This window comes from Phyllobates terribilis, unplaced genomic scaffold (assembly GCF_046119375.1).
Source record: "Phyllobates terribilis strain yellow unplaced genomic scaffold, ASM4611937v1 Scaffold_12__6_contigs__length_324123572, whole genome shotgun sequence".
NCBI classification, from domain to species: domain Eukaryota; kingdom Metazoa; phylum Chordata; class Amphibia; order Anura; family Dendrobatidae; genus Phyllobates; species Phyllobates terribilis.
This window is the reverse complement of record NW_027362772.1, coordinates 35,866,649-35,893,219: the sequence shown is the minus strand read 5'-3', so window position 1 is coordinate 35,893,219 and position 26,571 is coordinate 35,866,649. Positions and strand designations below refer to the sequence as shown.

Below are 26,571 nucleotides of genomic sequence, written 5' to 3'. Positions count from 1 at the left end.
AGTATATGCAAAAAGAATTATTAACAATGATTTAAAATTTGTCAACATGAAACGCGTCGAAGTCATAGATGATTGGAGGAATGGCAATTGCTTCTGAGGTATCTACCTTAGTAGAAAAGAATCACATTGCATTATCTAAGGTAGATACCTCAGAAGCAATATCCATTCCTCCAGTCCTCGTTGACTTCTACGCGTTTCGCAGTAACTAATTTTATCTTATTGCAGTTTTTTTTTTTTTGCATATAGTTAGTAGTGATGAATCCTATGACATTATCTAAGGTAGACACTTGAGATAATGTTCTCTACTAACTATGCAAAAAAATTTACCACCAATAACCTAAAATTAGTCAATGCGAAACGCATCAAAGCCACGGAAGATTGGGGGATTGGAGATTGCATCTGAGGTATCTGCCTTGGATAATGTCATATGACTATTCTCTACTAAGGTAGATGCCTGAGAAGCAATCTCCATTCCTCCAATCCTCCTAGGCTTAGACGCATTTCGTGTTCACTAATTTTAGGTTATTGTAGGTAGTATATTTTTTGCATATACTTAGTAGAAAAGAATCTTATGACATTATCTAAAATAGATACCTTAGATAATGTCATATGATTCTTCTCTACTAACTATATGCAAAAAAACCCCTACAATAGCCTAAAATTAGTCATCGCGAAATGCGTCGAAGACTCGGAGGATTGGTGGAATGGAGATTGTTACTGAGGTGTGAAATAAAAGAAATGCCCTTTTTATTCTATTAGGACTTGTTAATCCTCACATCGTGTGCAATGTGAGAATTCTCCGGTGTCGGCGCCAGGAGCAGGCGGTCATGTTACCGCAAGTATACGATTTTCATACTTAAGGTCACATTCCGACTAGACTTGTCCAGCCTTGCTCAATACACTTGCATTGAGCGAGGCAGCACACATCTAGTCGGCATGTGACTGCATGTATGGAAATCATATACTTGCGGTCATGATCCTGTCGCTCCCGGCACCGGAGACTCCTGACCGCACTCACTGCGCAAATCTTTATATTCTGACTGCAGTTCTAACATTTATATCGGCTGCTGTACATCACATAATAAATATATAATTAATTCACAGCTCTAAACCCACTGCATACCCATTATTCAACCCATTATTTTATATCATTTTTTAATTTTTTTTATGTATTATTATTTGTTGTTGTTGGTCTTCTTCTTCGACTTCTTCTTCTTCCTTTTCTTCGTCTTCTTCTTCTTCATCTTCTTTGTCTCCTTCTTCTTTGTCTTCGTCGTCGCCTTCTTCGTTGTCTTCTTCCTCGTCTTCTTCCTCGTCTTCTTCCTCGTCGTCATCTTCTTCGTCGTCTTCTTCTTCGTTATCATTTTCGTTGTCTTCTTCATCGTCTTCTTTGTCATCTCCTTTGTCTTCTTCATCATCTTCGTCTTCTTCTTTGTCTTCTTCGTCGTCACCTTTGTCTTCTTCTTCATCTTCTTCGTCGTCGTCTCCTTCTTCATCTTCTTCATCGTCTTCTTCATCGTCTTCTTCTTCGTTGTCTTCATCGTCTTCTTCTTCGTTGTCTTCTTCGTCTTCTTCTTCTTCATCATCTTTTTCTTCGTCATCTTCTTCATCTTCTTCTTTGTCATCTTCTTCATCGCTTCCTTTGTCATCTTCTTCATCGTCTTCTTCACCGTCATCTTCGTCGTCTTCTTCTTTGTCGTCTCCTTTGTCTTCCTCTTCATCGTCGTCATCTTCTTCATCGTTGTCTTCTTCGTCGTCTTCTTCGTCGTCTCCTTTGTCTTCCTCTTTGTCGTCGTCTTCTTCATCGCCTTCTTCTTTTCCGTCGTCGTCTTCTTCGTCTTCATTATTATTATTTCTTATAATGTATTAATTAATTACTTTTTTGCTTGTTTCAGTGCGTAATGTATATGCTTAGCTCCATCTAGTGGTCAGAATTATATCTTGTAGCCTTGCCAATGTAGAAAATGCATCAGAAAATCGCTATATATAGGAGGAAATAATAACTCGAGCAGAATTTTCAATCTATTTAGCAATGTCTTTTCTAGGAATCTTCATGGGTTAACTCATAATTACATACTGAGCCTTATTATGATTCACAACCTGAGCGAGAGAACTTTTACATCTGCATAAAGTCCTCCCATCCTGCCTCTCCGGGAACAGCTTCAGCGAGCCTCCCGTGTACTGTAAAACTGACAACATTTTTTGCACATGACAAACAAAAGAGAGATGTACAGTAAATTGGCCTAGTTTTTCCGTCAGCGCTTATGGATGCAAGCGCCTGTTCTAGAAGGAGCCATAAAAATAGTACTTAGTATAACTTACAAGTCATCTCAGATATTTCCAAAGACTGGATGACAACTTTCTGACTCAGCTCAGCACCTTCATTTGAGCAGAGGACACTCAAGACTTTCTCGCTGTTGTCAAACCATAAAATCCCAGCATGCAATTCTGCATGATCTTCATCGCTGGGGTTGCAGATAAAAATCCAGGTAGGAATCTACTTAAAGAGCAATTCACACACAGAAGACATCAGCATCAGGAAGAAATAAGACCTTAGGAGCAATGTGAAAAATATATTTCCCCTCTCATGGACCCCTGTGCAAAATTTGGAAAATGCCCCACCTCATTGTTGGTCAGATGAATGGGTCCTTATAGCGTTGTAAATCCTATAATGACCCCAACCCTCCCCTCATTATGTATTAATGTCTCCCATCCTAGGCACCTTCTAGGTATAAATGTCCCCCATCCTGGTATATATGTCTACCATCCTGAGCCTCTTCCTGGTATATATGTTCCCCTTTCCTGGTATATATGTCCCCCATCCTGGGCCTCTTCCGGGTATATATATCCCCCATCCTACGCTTCTTCCTGGTGTATATATATATATATATATATATATATATATGTATATATAAACCCATTCCTGGTATATATGTCCCCCATCCTGGGCCTCTTCCTGGTATATATATGTGACGCTCGCAGTCCTCCCTGGGAGATGGGGTACTCGGAGCCGGGTCAGATGTCGAGGGGATGTAGCCGTGGCCTGGACCCGTTCCGTGCCCAGGGCCGTCACATTAAAAATAATGGGCTATCGGTGTTGGTGAGGACGAGTGGTGGAATTGAGACTACGCCACCTGCGGTGTCTGGTGATGCGCCACCAGCGCTGCAAGCAGTCCTCTGAGGCGGGATGTTATGGCAGCTTGAGATGTTATGACTCCCCACAGGCAGAGCAGGGCCTCAGGGTAGGGGAGCAAGAGGATGGAAGGAGTAGTCATAGGAATACTCTGGTGCCGTGTGGTGCGGTGCAGAAATAAGAGTCCGGAGGCCTTAGGGATAGTCTTCCACGTCTTTACTCACGGTTTGGTAAGCAGCGGCAAGGCTTCTCCCTGCTCCTCACGGCGCTCTGCGGCCACCAGAGACGAGGGCTCAGCGCACCCAGGATATTCAGGCACTTCGATCAGGACCCTCTGAGTGTTCCTAAACTGTCCCTTTTGACCTCTCCTGTCTGTGTACATGGAAAGGCTGGGTCTCCCTCCGGACTATGCACAGATTTGGGGCACGGCAGCAATTGCTGTTCCATCTGTCCCGCGACGGGATCCACTGTAGCCTTCCGGGCTTCTCTGACAGAGACGTGAAGTGGCAAAGTCAGATATCGGGGGCCAGTACCCCTCTTGCAGCAGGAGTCCCTCTGGCTAGGCCAGAATGGAGAGTACAGGTGGCGTACGCCGCTCCGTCCGTGCTCCCTGGGATCCTTTTGCTTGTGGAGCTGTCACTATAGCTCCCGACCTTCTTAAGCAAGGGAACTTGACCGGGATAGAGACACTGTTAACTCATACCCGCTCCTCGTGTCAAGGTCAGAGCACGAGGACCGTGCATCTTCAGCACACTGCAGGCTCCTACACAAGGCCACTGTCAGCTGTGAAGACCACAATGAAAGAACAGGAGCCAAGAACCTTGTGCTCAAGATGGCTGGCTATTATATAGCAAAAATATGTGTGTACACTAAAACTGTGTTCTACCCTTTACCCACTACATGGTTCCCCTAACTTTTGGTTCCCCCCACTTGTGATCCTGCTGAGGCAGCACTATGGTGCATACTTGCCTCCCATAGGTCAGGAGTGTGTAGTGTTGAATGTAGATTAGGGTCCTGACCAGTGCATGTAGAGACCACACATCATATAGTTGCAGTCTGCTATTCTGGTGTTTTTGCGCTGCAGCTCTATGTAACATTTTTCAGAGGCAGAAAAAATATCCCTATCATTCCCTCGCTGATTTTATCTCTAAGAATATGGGTCCCGTTATTGCCAGACATATGGAACTCACAATATTTCATATTTCATATCGGAGATGACGTGGCTATGGCTGGTGGCTGGGAATTGTTTGTGAGTGCCTTTGAACTTAGTGAACCATTTCATCTTTCCTCCAAACTCTGGCCTGGGAGAAGGTGTCAATCTATCTCAGGTCTGTGTTAAGAGGTAATACATTTGCATTTTAGTTAGCTTCTAACACTTCATGGCTGGCATTTGTTTGTGTAAGGCCTCCCTCATGACTGTGTTAATTGGGGCTTTTGTGCTGAGCAGAAGGGGAAGAATGGTCAATATCTGGGTCAGGAAAATATGGAAGAACATCTTCAAAATTCCTCAATACTTCCCTGACACAGAGGTCGGCAGCTGACATCTTCATGCCTGCTATTGCAGATGTATGACGTCACTGCCATGCGCAGCCTGCCGATATCCACTGCCGGCCTCTCATTGGCCGGCTGCATGCATTGCTGTGCAGAGACTCAGCAAGTGTTTGTACAGTAAAACTTTTCAGCAGAATATGCATCCTCTGAGTTACATCCAGCGAAATAGCTGGCGTCGATGGGCACCCCTACCGCAAGGGCCTGGTCGTGGTCGCACACTCTGGATCTGCGATTGTTACGCCCCTACCAAAATATCTGTTTTGTGATAGTGAATATTTGAACCATTGTATTGATGGCAATAAACCACATAAACATATATAATGCATGAAAAATATTGTGGCAGTGCAGCAGCGTACTAATTATATTCCAGTACATAGGAGCCGTATTATAGTAGTTATATTCTTGTACATAGGAGCAGTATTATAGTAGTTATATTCTTGTACATAGGAGCAGTATTATAGTAGTTATATTCTTATACTCAGGGGCAGTATTATAGTAGTTATATTCTTGTACATGGAGGCAGTATTATAGTAGTAATATTCTTATACTCAGGGGCAGTATTATAGTGGTTATATTCTTGTACATAGAGGCAGTATTATAGTAGTAATATTCTTGTACATAGGAGCAGTATTATAGTAGTTATATTCTTGTACATAGGGAGCAGCATTATAGTAGTTATATTCTTGTACATAGGGGACAGTATTATAGTAGTTATATTCTTGTACATAGGGAGCAGTATTATAGTAGTTATATTCTTGTACATAGGGAGCAGTATTATAGAAGTTATATTCTTGTACATAAGAGCAGTATTATAGTAGTTATATTCTTGTACATAGGGGGCATTATTATAGTAGTTATATTCTTGTACATAGGGGGCAGGATTATAGTAGTTATATTCTTGTACATAGGAGCAGCATTATAGTAGTTATATTCTTGTACATAGAGGCAGTATTATAGTAGTTATATTCTTGTACATAGGGGGCAGTATTTTAGTAGTTATATTCTTGTACATAGGGGCAGTATTATAGTAGTTATATTCTTGTACATAGGAGCATTATTATAGCAGTTATATTCTTGTGCATAGGAGCAGTATTATAGTAGTTATATTCTTGTATATAGGGGGCAGTATTATAGTAGTTATATTCTTGTACATAGGAGCAGTATTATAGTAGTTATATTCTTGTACATAGGGGGTAGTATTATAGTAGTTATATTCTTGTACATAGAGGGCAGTATTATAGTAGTTATATTCTTGTACATATTAGCTGTATTATAGTAGCTATATTCTTGTACATAGGGGGCAGTATTATAGTAGTTATATTCTTGTACATAGGAGCAGTATTATAGTAGTTATATTCTTGTACATAGGGGGTAGTATTATAGTAGTTATATTCTTGTACATAGAGGGCAGTATTATAGTGGTTATATTCTTGTACATATGAGCTGTATTATAGTAGCTATATTCTTGTACATAGAGGGCAGTATTATAGTGGTTATATTCTTGTACATAGGGAGCAGTAATATTGTAGTTATATTCTTTTACATAGGAGCAGTACTATAGTAGTTATATTCTTGTACATATGAGCAGTATTATAGTAGTTATATTCTTGTACATAGGGGCAGTATTATAGTAGTTATATTCTTGTACATAGGGAGCAGTATTATAGTAGTTATATTCTTGTATATAGGAGCAGTATTATAGTAGTTATATTCTTGTACATAGGAGCAGTATTATAGTAGTTATATTCTTGTACATAGGGGGCAGTATTATAGCAATTCTATTCTTGTACATAGGGGCAGTATTATAGTAGTCATATTCTTGTACATAGGGGGCAGTATTATAATAGTTATATTCTTGTACATATGAGCAGTATTATAGTAGTTATATTCTTGTACATAGGGGGCATTATTATAGTAGTTATATTCTTGTACATAGGGGGCAGTATTATAGTAGTTATATTCTTGTACATAGGGGGCAGTATTTTAGTAGTTATATTCTTGTACATAGGGGCAGTATTATAGTAGTTATATTGTTGTACATAGGAGCATTATTATAGCAGTTATATTCTTGTACATAGGAGCAGTATTATAGTAGTTATATTCTTGTATATAGGGGGCAGTATTATAGTAGTTATATTCTTGTACATAGGGGGCAGTATTATAGTAGTTATATTCTTGTACATAGGGGGCAGTATTATAGTAGATATATTCTTGTACATAGGGAGCAGTATTATAGTGGTTATATTCTTGTATATAGGGACAGTATTATAGTAGTTATATTCTTGTACATAGGAGCAGTATTATAGTAGTTATATTCTTGTACATAGGGGGCAGTATTATAGCAGTTCTATTCTTGTACATAGGAGCAGTATTATAGTAGTTATATTCTTGTATATAGGGACAGTATTATAGTAGTTATATTCTTGTACATAGGGGCAGTATTATAGTAGTTATATTCTTGTACATAGGAGCAGTATTATAGTAGTTATATTCTTGTACAAAGGGGGCAGTATTATAGCAGTTCTATTCTTGTACATAGGAGCAGTATTATAGTAGTTATATTCTTGTATATAGGGACAGTATTATAGTAGTTATATTCTTGTACATAGGAGCAGTATTATAGTAGTCATATTCTTGTACATAGGGGGCAGTATTATAGTAGATATATTCTTGTACATAGGGGGCAGTATTATAGTAGTTATATTCTTGTACATAGGGGGCAGTATTATAGTAGTTATATTCTTGTACATATGAGCAGTATTATAGTAGTTATATTCTTGTACATAGGAACAGTATTATAGTAGTTATATTCTTGTACATAGGGGGTAGTATTATAGTAGTTATATTCTTGTACATAGAGGGCAGTATTATAGTGGTTATATTCTTGTACATATGAGCTGTATTATAGTAGCTATATTCTTGTACATAGAGGGCAGTATTATAGTGGTTATATTCTTGTACATAGGGAGCAGTAATATTGTAGTTATATTCTTTTACATAGGAGCAGTATTATAGTAGTTATATTCTTGTACATAGGGAGCAGTATTATAGTAGTTATATTCTTGTATATAGGGACAGTATTATAGTAGTTATATTCTTGTACATAGGAGCAGTATTATAGTAGTTATATTCTTGTACATAGGGGGCAGTATTACAGCAGTTCTATTCTTGTACATAGGGGCAGTATTATAGTAGTCATAGTCTTGAACATAGGGGGCAGTATTATAGTAGTTATATTCTTGTACATATGAGCAGTATTATAGTAGTTATATTCTTGTACATAGGGGGCATTATTATAGTAGTTATATTCTTGTACATAGGGGCAGTATTATAGTAGTTATATTCTTGTACATAGGAGCATTATTATAGCAGTTATATTCTTGTACATAGGATCAGTATTATAGTAGTTATATTCTTGTATATAGGGGTCAGTATTATAGTAGTTATATTCTTGTACATAGGGGGCAGAATTCTAGTAGTTATATTCTTGTACATAGGAGCAGTATTATAGTAGTTATATTCTTGTACATAGGGGGTAGTATTATAGTAGTTATATTCTTGTACATAGAGGGCAGTATTATAGTAGTTAAATTCATGTACATATGAGCTGTATTATAGTAGCTATATTCTTGTACATAGGGGCATCATTATAGTAGTTATATTCTTGTACATAGGAGCAGTATTATAGTAGTTATATTCTTGTACATAGGGGGTAGTATTATAGTAGTTATATTCTTGTACATAGAGGGCAGTATTATAGTAGTTATATTCTTGTACATATGAGCTGTATTATAGTAGCTATATTCTTGTACATAGAGGGCAGTATTATAGTGGTTATATTCTTGTACATAGGGAGCAGTAATATTGTAGTTATATTCTTTTACATAGGAGCAGTATTATAGTAGTTATATTCTTGTACATAGGGGGCAGTATTATAGTAGTTATATTCTTGTACATATGAGCAGTATTATAGTAGTGATATTCTTGTACATAGGGAGCAGTATTATAGTAGTTATATTCTTGTATATAGGGACAGTATTATAGTAGTTATATTCTTGTACATAGGAGCAGTATTATAGTAGTTATATTCTTGTACATAGGGGGCAGTATTATAGCAGTTCTATTCTTGTACATAGGAGCAGTATTATAGTAGTTATATTCTTGTATATAGGGACAGTATTATAGTAGTTATATTCTTGTACATAGAGGGCAGTATTATAGTGGTTATATTCTTGTACATAGGGAGCAGTAATATTGTAGTTATATTCTTTTACATAGGAGCAGTATTATAGTAGTTATATTCTTGTACATATGAGCAGTATTATAGTAGTTATATTCTTGTACATAGGGGCAGTATTATAGTAGTTATATTCTTGTACATAGGGAGCAGTATTATAGTAGTTATATGCTTGTATATAGGGACAGTATTATAGTAGTTATATTCTTGTACATAGGAGCAGTATTATAGTAGTTATATTCTTGTACATAGGGGGCAGTATTATAGCAGTTCTATTCTTGTACATAGGGGCAGTATTATAGTAGTCATATTCTTGTACATAGGGGGCAGTATTATAGGAGTTATATTCTTGTACATATGAACAGTATTATAGTAGTTATATTCTTGTACATAGGCGGCATTATTATAGTAGTTATATTCTTGTACATAGGGGGCAGTATTATAGTAGTTATATTCTTGTACATAGGGGGCAGTATTTTAGTAGTTATATTCTTGTACATAGGGGCAGTATTATAGTAGTTATATTCTTGTACATAGGAGCATTATTATAGCAGTTATATTCTTGTACATAGGAGCAGTATTATAGTAGTTATATTCTTGTATATAGGGGGCAGTATTATAGTAGTTATATTCTTCTACATAGGGGGCAGTTTTATAGTAGTTATATTCTTGTACATAGGAGCAGTATTATAGCAGTTATATTCTTGTACATAGGGGGTAGTATTATAGTAGTTATATTCTTGTACATAGAGGGCAGTATTATAGTAGTTAAATTCTTGTACATATGAGCTGTATTATAGTAGCTATATTCTTGTACATAGGGGGCAGCATTATAGTAGTTATATTCTTTTACATAGGAGCAGTATTATAGTAGTTATATTCTTGTACATAGGGGGTAGTATTATAGTAGTTATATTCTTGTACATAGAGGGCAGTATTATAGTAGTTATATTCTTGTACATATGAGCTGTATTATAGTAGCTATATTCTTGTACATAGAGGGCAGTATTATAGTGGTTATATTCTTGTACATAGGGAGCAGTAATATTGTAGTTATATTCTTTTACATAGGAGCAGTATTATAGTAGTTATAGTCTTGTACATAGGGGGCAGTATTATAGTAGTTATATTCTTGTACATATGAGCAGTATTATAGTAGTTATATTCTTGTACATAGGGGCAGTATTATAGTAGTTATATTCTTGTACATAGGGGCAGTATTATAGTAGTTATATTCTTGTACATAGTAGCAGTATTATAGTAGTTATATTCTTGTACATAGGGGGCAGTATTATAGTAGTTATATTCTTGTACATAGGGGGCAGTATTATAGTAGTTATATTCTTGTACATAGGGAGCAGTATTATAGTAGTTATATTCTTGTATATAGGGACAGTATTATAGTAGTTATATTCTTGTACATAGGAGCAGTATTATAGTAGTTAAATTCTTGTACATAGGGGGCAGTATTATAGCAGTTCTATTCTTGTACATAGGAGCAGTATTATAGTAGTTAAATTCTTGTATATAGGGACAGTATTATAGTAGTTATATTCTTGTACATAGGGGCAGTATTATAGTAGTTATATTCTTGTACATAGGAGCAGTATTATAGTAGTTATATTCTTGTACATAGGGGGCAGTATTATAGCAGTTCTATTCTTCTACATAGGAGCAGTATTATAGTAGTTATATTCTTGTCTATAGGGACAGTATTAAAGTAGTTATATTCTTGTACATAGGAGCAGTATTATAGTAGTCATATTCTTGTACATAGGGGGCAGTATTATAGTAGATATATTCTTGTTCATAGGGGGCAGTATTATCGTAGTTATATTCTTGTACATAGGGGGCAGTATTATAGTAGTTATATTCTTGTACATATGAGCAGTATTATAGTAGTTATATTCTTGTACATAGGAGCAGTATTATAGTAGTTATATTCTTGTACATAGGGGTCAGTATTATAGTAGTTATATTCTTGTACATAGGAGCAGTATTATAGTAGTTATATTCTTGAACATAGGGGGCAGTATTATAGTAGTTATATTCTTGTACATAGGAGCAGTATTATAGTAGTTATATTGTTATATTCTTGTACATAGGGGGTAGTATTATAGTAGTTATATTCTTGTACATAGACTGCAGTATTATAGTAGTTAAATTCTTGTACATATGAGCTGTATTATAGTAGCTATATTCTTGTATATAGGGGCAGCATTATAGTAGTTATATTCTTGTACATAGGAGCAGTATTATAGTAGTTATATTCTTGTACATAGGGGGTAGTATTATAGTAGTTATATTCTTGTACATAGAGGGCAGTATTATAGTAGTTATATTCTTGTACATATGAGCTGTATTATAGTAGCTATATTCTTGTACATAGAGGGCAGTATTATAGTGGTTATATTCTTGTACATAGGGAGCAGTAATATTGTAGTTATATTCTTTTACATAGGAGCAGTATTATAGTAGTTATATTCTTGTACATAGGGGGCAGTATTATAGTAGTTATATTCTTGTACATATGAGCAGTATTATAGTAGTGATATTCTTGTACATAGGGGCAGTATTATAGTAGTTATATTCTTGTACATAGGGAGCAGTATTATAGTAGTTATATTCTTGTACATAGGGGGCAGTATTATAGCAGTTCTATTCTTGTACATAGGAGCAGTATTATAGTAGTTATATTCTTGTATATAGGGACAGTATTATAGTAGTTATATTCTTGTACATAGGGGCAGTATTATAGTAGTTATATTCTTGTACATAGGGGGCAGTATTATAGTAGTTATATTCTTGTACATAGGGAGCAGTATTATAGTAGTTATATTCTTGTATATAGGGACAGTATTATAGTAGTTATATTCTTGTACATAGGAGCAGTATTATAGTAGTTAAATTCTTGTACATAGGGGGCAGTATTATAGCAGTTCTATTCTTGTACATAGGAGCAGTATTATAGTAGTTATATTCTTGTATATAGGGACAGTATTATAGTAGTTATATTCTTGTACATAGGGGCAGTATTATAGTAGTTATATTCTTGTACATAGGAGCAGTATTATAGTAGTTATATTCTTGTACATAGGGGGCAGTATTATAGCAGTTCTATTCTTCTACATATGAGCAGTATTATAGTAGTTATATTCTTGTCTATAGGGACAGTATTATAGTAGTTATATTCTTGTACATAGGAGCAGTATTATAGTAGTCATATTCTTGTACATAGGGGGCAGTATTATAGTAGATATATTCCTGTACATAGGGGGCAGTATTATCGTAGTTATATTCTTGTACATAGGGGGCAGTATTATAGTAGTTATATTCTTGTACATATGAGCAGTATTATAGTAGTTATATTCTTGTACATAGGAGCAGTATTATAGTAGTTATATTCTTGTACATAGGGGGCAGTATTATAGTAGTTATATTCTTGTACATAGGAGCAGTATTATAGTAGTTATATTCTTGTACATAGGAGCAGTATTATAGTAGTTATATTCTTGTACATAGGGGGCAGTATTATAGTAGTTATATTCTTGTACATAGGAGCAGTATTATAGCAGTTATATTCTTGTACATAGGAGCAGTATTATAGTAGTTATATTCTTGTACATAGGGGGCAGTATTATAGTAGTTATATTCTTGTACATAGGAGCAGTATTATAGTAGTTATATTCTTGTACATAGGGGGCAGTATTATAGTATTTTGTTCTTTGTAGTAGGAAACATTTTTAAAGACTCATTTTATGTATTGCACATTATCAGCTTTTATTTTTTCTTTTAATTTCTCTCCAGTAAGTTTCCATTAATTTGTTGGCTCTTTTCATGTATTGATGAGTTGCGCTCTTCATCCTGAATGACATCCTGACCGGTATATGAACTCCGGTCCACCTGTGAAAGATTAAAGACGTATTCACCTGCCTTCAATTGCAGACATAAAAAGTTCAATCCTCAAAGCAACAATTATATTATGTATGCCTGATGTACCAAATGTAACCCGCTCGCAGATCCATTTATGCTTTCTCATCAGCTCGTGCCTCAAATGGGTGAGATTTTTACATAACTGCAAATCCATATGCAACAGATATATTGCGCTGGAGCCATTTTTTTCTAAATTCATACCTTTTGTGATATTGTAGATGAGAAAAACGTGTGTACTTTTTAATGGGCCAAATTTACCTGCAGCACAAATATTTAGGACTATTAGTATGACATCAAGGGGGCAGCAGTTCTATACCTGGATCCTGGTGCTTGAGTAGATTATATAACTACTATAATACTGCCCCTATGTACAAGAATTTAGCTACTATAATACTGCTCCTATGTACAAGAATATAACTATTGTAATACTGAACCTATGTACAAGAATATAACTACTATAATACTGCTCCTATGTACAAGAATATAACTACTATAATACTGCCCCCTATGTACAAGAATATAACTACTATAATACTGCTCCTATGTACAAGAATATAACTACTATAATACTGCCCCTATATACAAGAATATAACTACTATAATACTGCCCCTATGTACAAGAATATAACTACTATAATACTGCCACCTATGTACAAAAATATAACTACTATAATACTGCTCCCTATGTACAAGAATATAACTACTATAATACTGCCACCTATGTACAAAAATATAACTACTATAATACTGCTCCCTATGTACAAGAATATAACTACTATAATGCTTCCCCCTATGTGCAAGAATATAACTACTATAATACTGCCCCTATGTACAAGAATATAACTACTATAATACTGCCCCTATGTGCAAGAATATAACTACTATAATACTGTCCCCAATGTATAAGAATATAACTACTATAATACTGCCCCTATGTACAAGAATATAACTACTATAATACTGCCCCCTATGTACAAGAATATAACTACTATAATACTGCCTTTATGTACAAGAATATAACTACTATAATACTGCCCCCTATGTACAAGAATATAACTACTATAATACTGCTCCTATGTACAGGAATATAACTACTATAATACTGCCCCCTATGTACAAGAATATAACTACTATAATACTGCTCCTATGTACAGGAATATAACTACTATAATACGGCCCCTATGTACAAGAATATAACTACTATAATACTGCTCCTATGTACAAGAATATAGCTACTATAATACTGCCCCCTATGTACAAAAATATAACTACTATAATACTGCTCCTATGTACAAGAATATATCTACTATAATACTGCCCCTATGTACAAGAATATAACTACTATAATACTGCTCCCTATGAACAAGAATATAACTACTATAATACTGCCCCCTATGTACAAGAATATAACTACTATAATACTGCTCCTATGTACAAGAATATAACTACTATATTACTACCCCTATGTACAAGAATATAACTACTATAATGCTACCCCTATGTACAAGAATATAACTACTATAATACTGCTCCTATGTACAAGAATATAACTACTATAATACTGCTCCTATGTACAAGAATATAACTACTATAATACTACCCCTATGTACAAGAATATAACTACTATAATACTGCCCCCTATGTACAAGAATATAACTACTATAATACTGCTCCCTATGTACAAGAATATAACTACTATAATACTGCCCTATATGTACAAGAATATAACTACTATAATACTGCTCCAATGTACAAGAATATAACTACTATAATACTACCCCTATGTACAAGAATATAACTACTATAATACTGCTCCTATGTACAAGAATATAACTACCATAATACTGCCCCCTATGTACAGGAATATAACTACTATAATACTGCCCCTATGTACAAGAATATAACTACTATAATACTGCCCCTATGTACAAGAATATAACTACTATAATACTGCCTCTATGTACAAGAATATAACTACTATAATACTGCCCCTATATACAAGAATATAACAACTATAATACTGCTCCCTATGTACAAGAATATAACAACTATAATACTGCTCCCTATGTACAAGAATATAACTACTATAATACCTCTCCTATGTACAAGAATATAGTTACTATAATACTGCTCCTATGTACAAGAATATAACTACTATAATACTGCCCCTATGTACAAGAATATAACTACTATAATACTGTCCCCTATATACAAGAATATAACTACTATAATACTGCCCCTATGTACAAGAATATAACTTCTATACTACTGCTCCTATGTACAAGAATATAAGTACTATAATACTGCTCCTATGTACAAGAATATAACTACTATAAAACTGCCCCCTATGTACAAGAATATAACTACTATAATACTGACCCCATGTACAAGAATATAACTACTATAATACTGCCCCCTATGTACAAGAATATAACTACTATAATACTGCTCCTATGTACAAGAATATAACTACTATAATACTGCTCCTATGTACAAGAATATAACTACTATAATACTGCCCCTATGTACAAGAATATAACTACTATAATACTGCTCCTATGTACAAGAATATATCTACTATAATACTGCTCCCTATGTACAAGAATATAACTACTATAATACTGCCCCTATGTACAAGAATATAACTACTATAATAGTGCTCCTATGTACAAGAATATAACTACTATAATACTGCTCCTATGTACAAGAATATAACTACTGTAATACTGCTCCTATGTACAAGAATATAACTACTATAATACCTCTCCTATGTACAAGAATATAGTTACTATAATACTGCTCCTATGTACAAGAATATAACTACTATAATACTGCCCTATATGTACAAGAATATAACTACTATAATACTGCTCCAATGTACAAGAATATAACTACTATAATACTACCCCTATGTACAAGAATATAACTACTATAATACTGCTCCTATGTACAAGAATATAACTACTATAATACTGCTCCTATGTGCAAGAATATAACTACTATAATACTGCTCCCTATGTACAAGAATATAACTACTATAATACTGCCCCTATGTACAAGAATATAACTACTATAATACTGCCTCTATGTACAAGAATATAACTACTATAATACTGCCCCTATATACAAGAATATAACAACTATAATACTGCTCCCTATGTACAAGAATATAATCACTATAATGCTGCCCCCTATGTACAAGAATATAACTACTATAATACCTCTCCTATGTACAAGAATATAGTTACTATAATACTGCTCCTATGTACAAGAATATAACTACTATAATACTGTCCCCTATGTATAAGAATATAACTACTATAATACTGCCCCTATGTACAAGAATATAACTACTATAATACTGCCCCTATGTACAAGAATATAACTACTATAATACTGCCCCTATGTACAAGAATATAACTACTATAATGCTGCCCCTATGTACAAGAATATAACTACTATAATACTGCCCCCTATGTACAGGAATATAACTACTATAATACTGCCTCTATGTACAAGAATATAACTACTATAATACTGCCTCTATGTACAAGAATATAACTACTATAATACTGCCCCCTATGTACAAGAATATAACTACTATAATACTGCTCCCAATGTACAAGAATATAAACACTATAATACTGCTCCTATGTACAAGAATATAACTACTATAATACTGCCCCCTATGTACAAGAATATAACTACTATAATACTGTCCCCTATGTACAAGAATATAACTACTATAATACTGCCCCCTATGTACAAGAATATAAACACTATAATACTGCTCCTATGTATAAGAATATAACTACTGTAATACTGCCCCTATGTACAAGAATATAACTACTATAATACTGCCCCCTATGTACAAGAATATAACTACTATAATACTGCTCCCAATGTACAAGAATATAAACACTATAATACTGCTCCTATGTACAAGAATATAACTACTATAATACTGCCCCCTATGTACAAGAATATAACTACTATAATACTGCTCCCAATGTACAAGAATATAAACACTATAATACTGCTCCTATGTACAAGAATATAACTACTATAATACTGCCCCTATGTACAAGAATATAACTACTATAATACTGCTCCTATGTACAAGAATATAACTACTATAATACTGCCCCTATGTACAAGAATATAACTACTATAATGCTGCCCCTATGTACAAGAATATAACTACTATAATACTGCCCCCTATGTACAGGAATATAACTACTATAATACTGCCTCTATGTACAAGAATATAACTACTATAATACTGCCTCTATGTACAAGAATATAACTACTATAATACTGCCCCCTATGTACAAGAATATAACTACTATAATACTGCTCCCAATGTACAAGAATATAAACACTATAATACTGCTCCTATGTACAAGAATATAACTACTATAATACTGCCCCCTATGTACAAGAATATAACTACTATAATACTGTCCCCTATGTACAAGAATATAACTACTATAATACTGCCCCCTATGTACAAGAATATAAACACTATAATACTGCTCCTATGTATAAGAATATAACTACTGTAATACTGCCCCTATGTACAAGAATATAACTACTATAATACTGCCCCCTATGTACAAGAATATAACTACTATAATACTGCTCCCAATGTACAAGAATATAAACACTATAATACTGCTCCTATGTACAAGAATATAACTACTATAATACTGCCCCCTATGTACAAGAATATAACTACTATAATACTGCTCCCAATGTACAAGAATATAAACACTATAATACTGCTCCTATGTACAAGAATATAACTACTATAATACTGCCCCCTATGTACAAGAATATAACTACTATAATACTGCCTCAAAAAAGAGTGAACATTTTAATAAATGGTATATGGGGGTTAGGGGGACCAACCACTCTTGTCCTCCACCTCCATGCAGCACTTGCCTCACTAGCACCCCCCATGGAGATTCTTAGTGACCTTTTTCCATGTTTCACTAGAGATGAAGGCCCAAGGAGGGGTTTACACATTGCACTCTGCAAGACACCATTTAGTCTTGATGCAGCTCAGTTAACTGTACCGTGCTGCATTAATGGATTTCTGCTCCGTTTGATGGTGTAACTCTATAGCTGGCTCCATCACTCCTTCTTCCCTCTACACTTTGATATGAGAACCAATTTTTGTCACTCATTACTGCGGTCAATGAAGACTTTTTTTTCCGATCCTTCGACAGAAGAAAAAGACAGAAGGGAAAACAGGAACATTCATTTTTTTAATAATGAATTATTGAAACAGTGTCACTTCCTCTTAAATTCGTCTATTTAGGATTTCGGCTTCGGCCTCGACATGTATTATTTACTTTTATAATTTAATTGGATTTTCAATGCTGGAGGTTAATGCTTGGAGCGTGCTGTTAATATTACAGCCGTCTTTTCTTTACATTTTATACCCGTTCTTTGATGTAAATAATTGAAAGGAATCATATGGTTATGTCTTTTGCTTTAGCAACGCGCATCGGGGGGGTTGCGCCTCCAATAGTGGTCATTTTTCATCTTCGTCCTGCCTAAAATGGCGGCATTTATAGCGAAGTTTTAGAAAAAGTCATAGAGTGCTACGAGGGAACTTCCAAGAAACATTAGTAAAAACAATTGGAAGTTTGATACATTTGTTACAATGTTGCAACTGCAAATCGCTCCCCTTCTTATATCAGAGCTGTTTCTTGTCTCTGCTTTGGATATGTACCCTTTATGGGAATTAAAGGGAATCTGTCACCAGGTAATTTGACAGCAACATAATGTAGAGACAGAGACCCTGATTCCAGTGATATGACACTTACTGGGCTGCGTATTGTAGTTTTTATAAAATTATTGTTTTATCAGCAGAAGATTTATCACTAGAGGACTAGTAAGACCAGCTGACGTGTAGTCCAGCCACTCACCCATCACTGATTGGCTGCTTTCTGTGAATAGTGGCTAATCGGTGGGGTGGGTGGGGTTATAGCTTTAGAGAACTGCTAGATCTGCAGCAGATAAAACAGTTTTTAGTCAAAACTATAGCAACCAGAAAAGTAAGTGATACATCGCTGGAATCAGGGTCTCTGCCCCTACATCATGCAGCTCTCAGATTGGGTAAAAAAAATTGGTTTCAGATTCCTTTCAAGTAGTTTCCAACTAGACTGCCAGAAACGCGTATTAAATAATCACTGATGTTTCCATAAATTTTGCATAACTCAGGAAAAAATATGCTTCTTTCTTCACTTTTGAGATACTTTTTCTCCTCTCCTCACCTTCTGAACTCATCATTCATAAGCTAATATCTGATCTAGACAAACTGCAAAGTCACTAAGGAATCAGATTACAGCTAGTTATTGATGTCTATCGAAAAGGGAGGAGGAGGGAAGAGCAGAGTGTGAGAGAGAGACACAGACTGATTGTGTTACTGCTTTCTAGTAATTGTTTCATCTCCCCTCTGTACTAGATTCACAGCTACACTGCTCAGTGCTGATTAATTATATCCATTATGCTGTTGCTTTTGTACATATGATGCTTAAAGATAGGAGAGCAGGGATCCCTTTACCCACCGTCTGAACTAATCGGATGTTTTTCTATAAAATGATTGATATCTGATCTGGACAAATTGAAAACTCACTGAGGGATCAGATTACAGTTATCAATGTCTATAGAAAAGGGAGGAATAGCAGAGTGTGAGAGAGACACAAACAGATTGTGCTGCTGATTTATATTAAGTGTTTTATCTCCCTCTCCAGTGCTGGATTCACAGCTAGACTGCTCAGTAGTGAAGGAGAACTTCCTCCATTATGTTACTTTTGTACATATGATGCATAAATATAGGAGAGCAGGGATCCCTCTCCTCATCTTCCAAACTCATTGGCTGTTTTCCTATAAAGTGATCGATATTTGATCTAGACAGACTGAAAACTCACTGAAAGATCAGATTACAATGTCTATAGAAAAGGGAGGAATGAAGAGCAGAGTGTGAGAGACACAGACAGATTGTGTTGCTGATTTATAGTAAGTGTTTTATCTCCCTCTCCAGTGCTGGATTCACAGCTACACTACTCAGTAGTGAAGCATAATGTCCTCCATTCTGTTACTTTTGAACATGTGAGACATAAAGACAGGAGAGTGGGAATCCTGTGCTGTCTATAGGAGACATTATAGTAGTCAGTTTCCAGTTAGAGTCGGCAAAAGGGAAAACTGTTGAAAAATGCAGGATACAAGTCTTTTAAAGGCCAGATATAGTGTTATTCCTTGTGTACTCACACACAAGAGCTTCTTCTGCACTGTATTCCTAAATCATATCTGTTGTATCAGGTGAAAGTATTCACTTTGTAAAAAAATATATATATATATTAAGGGTCATGCTTCTGTTTGGTCTATGACAAGAAGACCTGGTATTGGAAAAAGACCTGCTGACCCTCATATGAGTTGCTTTCTCATTCTTGTTTCAGTCTCTTTTCACTTTGGGTTGTACTTTTGAGCAAAAACTGCCTCTACCCCTGGAATGAGCCCGCATAGATTTCTGCTACAATGTACGCCAGTTGTTTGTTTTTTTTTTGTGTGTAAATTATAGTAAATCTGTGACGTGTCGGTTGACTACACCACTTTTGGCTAAGACCAACTTCCTTTTTAGAAAAGTGACACAGAAAGGGGTAAAAATAGTTGTAACAACATTTGCTGTTCGTTAAGAATGTTGCAACTTTTTGATGCCAAAAATCTGACTTCAAGGGATTGATGTATTTTAATCATTCGTTAAATTTTTGACCTTAGGGGAACCTGAAATGTGCCAAATTCATCAAGATTACAGATGAGCGAATCAGAGCTTAAAAGTTCAGGGTTCGTACTTGACACTTAGAGAACGATGCAAGGACTTCTCCCAGAAGTCTGATTTAATGTCCGGAAGTCCTGGAGAAGCCCTGAGGAAGTCCTGGAGAAGTCCTGGGGAAGTCCTGGAGAAGTCCTGGGGAAGTCCAGGAGAAGTTCTGGGGAAGTCCTGAAGAAGTCCTGGGGAAGTCCTGAAGAAGTCCTGGGGAAGTCCTGAGGAAGTCCTGGAGAAGTTCTGGGGAAGTCTTGAAGAAGTCCTGGAGAAGTTCAGGGGAAGTCCTTGGGAAGTCCTGGGGAAGTCCTGGGGAAGTCCTGGGGAAGTCCTGGACAAGTTCTGGGGAAGTCCTGAAGAAGTCTTGAAGAAGTCCTGGAGAAGTCCTGGGGAAGTCCTGGGGAAGTCCTGGGGAAGTCCTGGAGAAGTCCTGCAGAAGTCCAGAGAGAGAGAGTTTTTTTCCAGGTCCAAACTTCAGGTCTTCAGTGTTTTAAATGGGGTTCGGGTTCTGGTTCAAGTTTGGGTAGCGTTCTGGTACCCAAACCTAACTGTGGACTAAATTTCGGGTCGGGTACCAGAACCCTAACTTCCACAGGTCCGCTCATCCCTAAATTCAAGATACATGTTCAGTTTGATAAATTTTGCTCTATTTTTTTCAGCCGACCTATAGGACGTCTTCCATAAAATGCGCCAATCTCAGTGACCGTTGTCTTTGTTTTTGAGCCAGTGGATGATTTTGCCTCCTTTCGTCTCCCGAATTCCATTACCTTCTCCACCGTCCATTCTCCCTTTGAATTTTCGGTCCATATCGCCCTGGCGTGGTCCGTCAGATGATGAGTACAAGACCAATTTTGCTTTTGCAGTGACATTTTTTTCTTCTTCTTTGTGTCGATCAAATATGCATAGAAATATATAGAATTACATTTTTGCATTTTGCCGAGAAACATTTAAAGGGATTTCACGGAACAGCAAACTCTGAGAATTCACATGAGGATGAAGGCGATGGGTAGAGCTGAATTCAGGTAGACCCGTTGTGAAATATTGGCTGGTATCTCGGTCTGGGCCCAAACACATGGGGATTTTGGCTGATTTGCATTAGTATGGGAGCCGCTCTTATTGTATCGTTTCCCTATTGTTTCTGGAGAATATAGGGCAGTGTTCTTCGCAGAAAGAAAAAAATCGGATGGCACCAGAATACACAGGGCACCATTCATAACAAGAGGGGAATGTAACGCTCGGCTAGTGATGCAACATTATGTATTGATGTGAATGGGTCGCCTGCATTATTAACCATGGATTATTCTCCATCTGGCGGAATAAGACATGGAGATATGGGGTCATCGGTGAGGACAAAGTGAGAGGAGGAGGAGCGGGAAGAAACTGCGAGCGGAGGGTTTATTAGAAAGAGAGAGAAGCATTCTCAATGTGCCGGGAAGAAGACCGAGGAGGACGACAAAAAGAGCCATGAGGCTGCCGCCGAGATAAAACGATTTCATTTCCACCGTGATCGGCTTTACAAAAAAAAAAAAATTATCTGCTTCGCCGAGCAGCAAATCAATAGAGGGACTTTATCTGCTGTTTCCTGCGGACTGAAGAATTTCACATTGGAGCATCATAAAGACAAGGAGAGTCCAGGACCTACAAGGACAGAAAGTGCTGGGACGCACCGTACCCAAACTGCAAGACCGCGGAGAAACATGGCGATATGAAGTCATGTGTGTAGCACGTAGGAGATTGGATGTTTACTGATAGTTTCATGGTTTAGAAATCCCTTGTTTTTTAAAAAAAATCAATATGTTCTTTACTCACCCTCCCCAGGTCCGTCTGTGAGTCTCCTCCACTGCGCCTTGTGTCTGGTATTATCTGTAGTGTTAACAGCACTGCCACCAATCAGAATGGGCCATATACTTTGTTAGAGCCGCTGAGCTCACTGATTGTTGGTAGACAAAAACAGACACCGAAGTAGTTTTGGAGACTCAGCGCTGGACCCAGAAAGGGTGACTAAAGCACAGTTTGGTTTCAAAACAAAAATGCAGTTAAGGTACAGAGGTTTTCTGAATTTGAAAAATCCTTAGTCACAAAGAAAGGGTTGAATATTAATGCAACGGACTTGCGGAAAAAATCCGTGTTCGGCATTTAGCACCGGACACTAACTGTCCGGTACGAACCCTGAACTTTTAAGTTCGGGTTCGGTCATGCCTAGTGATGACATCCTCCTGACCGTAGACAGCGGTCAGACGAGCAGCGACCACCCCTGGCTGGGCATTCACGTCTCTACCGGGAGTGAGGTTTCTGACGGCATCTTACCTGCCTACAGAACATAAGGATCAGCAAACTGAATTCAGACTTCCCCATCTCTTTCTACCTCTCTCGGGAGGAGTCTTTAGGTCCCGATACATACTTGATGGTCATCCAGTCCTACAAAAAATTGGCATGTTGGGATGATTATATCCTAACGTTCATGGAGAGGCTTTAGATCCAAGACAATGGGTGGGATGTCCCTTCCAGATGACTCTGTCTTGGACTTCACTTGGCCCTAGGTTCATGTTATCATTCACCTGGCAATTCTATCCCTCGTTGATTATTTCAGTGGTCATTCTCAAATCACTCTTGGATGTCCTCTTCTTCTACGTCCTTTAGATCCTTATAGCCACCAATTCCTTGTCTCCTCAACTTATTTGTTATGGAAGTCAATGTTCATGAGACTTCTCCTTCCTCCTAAGACACTTGTGTGCCTTCAGCTTCTGTAGATATACAGTGGTGGCCAAAAGTATTGGCACCCCTGCAGTCCTGTCAGATAATGCTCAGTTTCTTCCTGAAAATGATTGCAATCACAAATTCTTTGGTATTATTATCTTCATTTAATTTGCTTGCAAGGAATAAACACAAAAGAGAATGAAGCAAAAATCAAATCATTGATCATTTCACACAAAACTCCAAAAATGGGCCAGACAAAAGTATTGGCACCCTCAGCCTAATACTTGGTTGCACAACCTTTAGCCAAAATAACTGCGAACAACCGCTTCCGGTAACCATCAATGAGTTTCTTACAATGCTCTGCTGGAATTGTAGACCATTCTTCTTTGGCAAACTGCTCCAGGTCCCTGATATTTGAAGGGTGCCTTCTCCAAACTGCCATTTTGAGATCTCTCCACAGGTGTTCTATGGGATTCAGGTCTGGACTCATTCCTGGCCACCTTAGAAGTCTCCAGCGCTTTCTCTCAAACCATTTTATAGTGCTTTTGGAAGTGTGTTTTGGGTCATTGTCCTGCTGGAAGACCCATGACCTCTGAGGGAGACCCAGCTTTCTCACACTGGGCCCTACATTATGCTGCAAAATTTGTTGGTAGTCTTCAGGCTTCATAATGCCATGCACACGGTCAAGCAGTCCAGTGCCAGAGGCAGCAAAGCAACCCCAAAACATCAGGGAACCTCCGCCATGTTTGACTGTAGGGACCGTGTTCTTTTCTTTGAATGCCTCTTTTTTTTCCTGTACACTCTATGTTGATGCTTTTTCCCCAAAAGCTCTACTTTTGTCTCATCTGACCAGAGAACATTCTTCCAAAACATTTTAGGCTTTCTCAGGTAAGTTTTGGCAAACTCCAGCCTGGCTTTTTTATGTCTCGGGGTAAGAAGTGGGGTCTTCCTGGGTATCCTACCATACAGTCCCTTTTCATTCAGACGCCGACAGATAGTAAAGGTTGACACTGTTGTACCCTCGGACTGCAGGGCAGCTTGAACTTGTTTGGATGTTAGTCGAGGTTCTTTATCCACCATCCGCACAATCTTGAGTTGAAATCTCTTGTCAATTTTTCTTTTCCGTCTACATCTAGGGAGGTTAGCCACAGTGCCATGGGCTTTACACTTCTTGATGACACTGCGCACGGAAGACACAGGAACATTCAGGTCTTTGGAGATGGACTTGTAGCCTTGAGATTGCTCATGCTTCCTCACAATTTGGTTTCTCAAGTCCTCAGACAGTTCTTTGGTCTTCTTTCTTTTCTCCATGCTCAATGTGGTACACACAAGGACACAGGACAGAGGTTGAGTCATCTTTAATCCATGTTAACTGGCTGCAAGTGTGATTTAGTTATTTCCAACACCTGTTAGGTGCCACAGGTAAGTTACAGGTGCTGTTAATTACACGAATTAGAGAAGCATCACATGATTTTTCAAACAGTGCCAATACTTTTGTCCACCGCCTTTTTTAGGTTTGGTGGGGAATTATATCCAATTTGGCTTTAGGACAATTCTTTTTGTGTTTTTTCATTGAAGACAAATTAAATGAAGATAATAATACCAAAGAATTTGTGATTGCAATCATTTTCAGGAAGAAACTGAGTATTATCTGACAGAATTGCAGGGGTGCCAATACTTTTGGTCACCACTGTATGGGAGGACTCGGAGATTTCCAAGGATTTTCCTTCACAAGTTCCCGAGCCATGTTCCTGGTCGAGACAAAGTGGCCTGTTGATGCCCCCATTGTCACCCAACCTCTTGTTGCCTCTTCTCTTACGAATTCCCTAGTAGTTATGTAGTTCTCACCAACCTATGATTAACAAAGCTTAAAACAACATAGACATTGCAGGGAATCCTATGTGATGGATGGATGAATGGCCAACGAGGCCATGTAATTTTTGGCCCATTAGTGGCAACGTGTTAATTCGCAATGACAGGTCCATTTAAATGTCACCTTCATCTCCCTATACCCCCCACCCACCACGCTCTGTCTGCAGGCTAGAACGCACCAGATCTCATTACCATCACAGCGATACATTGTAACGGCTTGATAAAGGCTTTGTGTCCCATCACAGCTGTCACGGCCGGGACTGACATACCCATACACGAGGACAGATCGGTGATCTTCCAGCAAGGCACTTAACAAAAGCAGCTCTGAATTCTGCATGCCGGGGCGAGGCAGTAAAGTCAATAGCGGGGTGGCACGGGAGGCCGGGCCCGAGCTCAAGTAATACGCCGAGAGTGCGGGGGGAGAGATCAATACACTCACATCTTAAAGGCCGTCTGGGCTATTACTGCTGATAAACACTGCATCATACACAAAGCGATCACTGTTCAATGAGGATTAAAATGACCCTCGATAGAGATATACTGTCAAATAAAGTCATGACTTTGCCCTATACGCCGCTAAAAGGAGTTATTACGCTTCTCTCTTCCTCTCCCGCTAGGGCCATCAAATCTTATAGGCATAAAGCCTGGCATTCCTATACAAAGACTACCCAGAGCTTACAACGAGCTCATCATTTAAAGGAACACTATGCAGAAAACGCACAAACTATCCCAGTCCGTCAGCTCGAAATGACTTCAAGTGTTTTTTTTTTCCATCTTCCAGAAATGGATATTGTTGGATAGAGCTTGTAAAAACAAACACCTTTGCAATTTGCTGCTTGTTAAAATTTGTAACAGTTCTTGAGATATGAACACTTTTTCTTTTGTTTACAGCTCGTTGTCTAGGGGACCGACCACCACTGCTGTCTAACTTGTAAGCAATGTGCTGAAGTTATCCAGGATTAGGACGTAACCAGCTCACTCCAGCTTCAAAACAGCTCTTACAGGCTCAATAGAAAAGAGCTTGTCAGTGCTGCTCATGTTCTACTGTCTAGAAGTGGTGGTCGATCTCCAAGGCAACGAGCTGTAAATAACAGAAAAGTGTTAATATCTCAAGAACGGCTGCAAATTTTAACAAGCAGTAAATTGCAAAAGTGTTTGTATTAACAAGCTCTATCCAACAATGCTACATTTCTGAAAGTGGAAATAACCCCTTTAAGGCCTCTTGCTTTGATAAGAATCTTATGCTTTTGTTCTAAAATTCATCCAGAGCACCTTCTCTAGCTTTCTCCACCCCTCTCTTCCTTAATTGATAGG

At 37.3% G+C, this 26,571-nt stretch overlaps 2 protein-coding genes across 2 annotated transcripts in view; one reads left to right on the top strand and one right to left on the bottom strand.

The window, feature by feature from the left end:
- Positions 1–26,571, top strand: part of IGLON5 (IgLON family member 5) — a 496,038-nt gene that overhangs the window by 172,621 nt on the left and 296,846 nt on the right. The window lies entirely within an intron of this gene.
- Positions 1,126–26,295, bottom strand: LOC141172882 (uncharacterized). The gene is made up of 4 exons (XM_073657505.1): positions 26,260–26,295; positions 23,054–23,106; positions 20,717–21,118; positions 1,126–1,855 (listed from the first exon to the last, which is right to left on the bottom strand). The coding sequence occupies exons 1-4, from the start codon at positions 26,293–26,295 to the stop codon at positions 1,156–1,158; spliced, it is 1,191 nt and encodes a 396-aa protein (XP_073513606.1). The 3' UTR covers positions 1,126–1,155.

Coding starts and splice junctions, on each gene's coding strand:
- LOC141172882 (XM_073657505.1), bottom strand. CDS start 26,295: ATGAGCAGCACTGACAAGCTCTTTTCTATTGAGCCT. Junction 21,119..23,053: donor AAAGACTCCTCCCGAGAGAG/GTAGAAAGAGAT, acceptor GGACTTCTGCAG/GACTTCTCCAGGACTTCCCC. Junction 1,856..20,716: donor CATCGTTCTCTAAGTGTCAA/GTACGAACCCTG, acceptor ATACATTATAAG/AAATAATAATAATGAAGACG.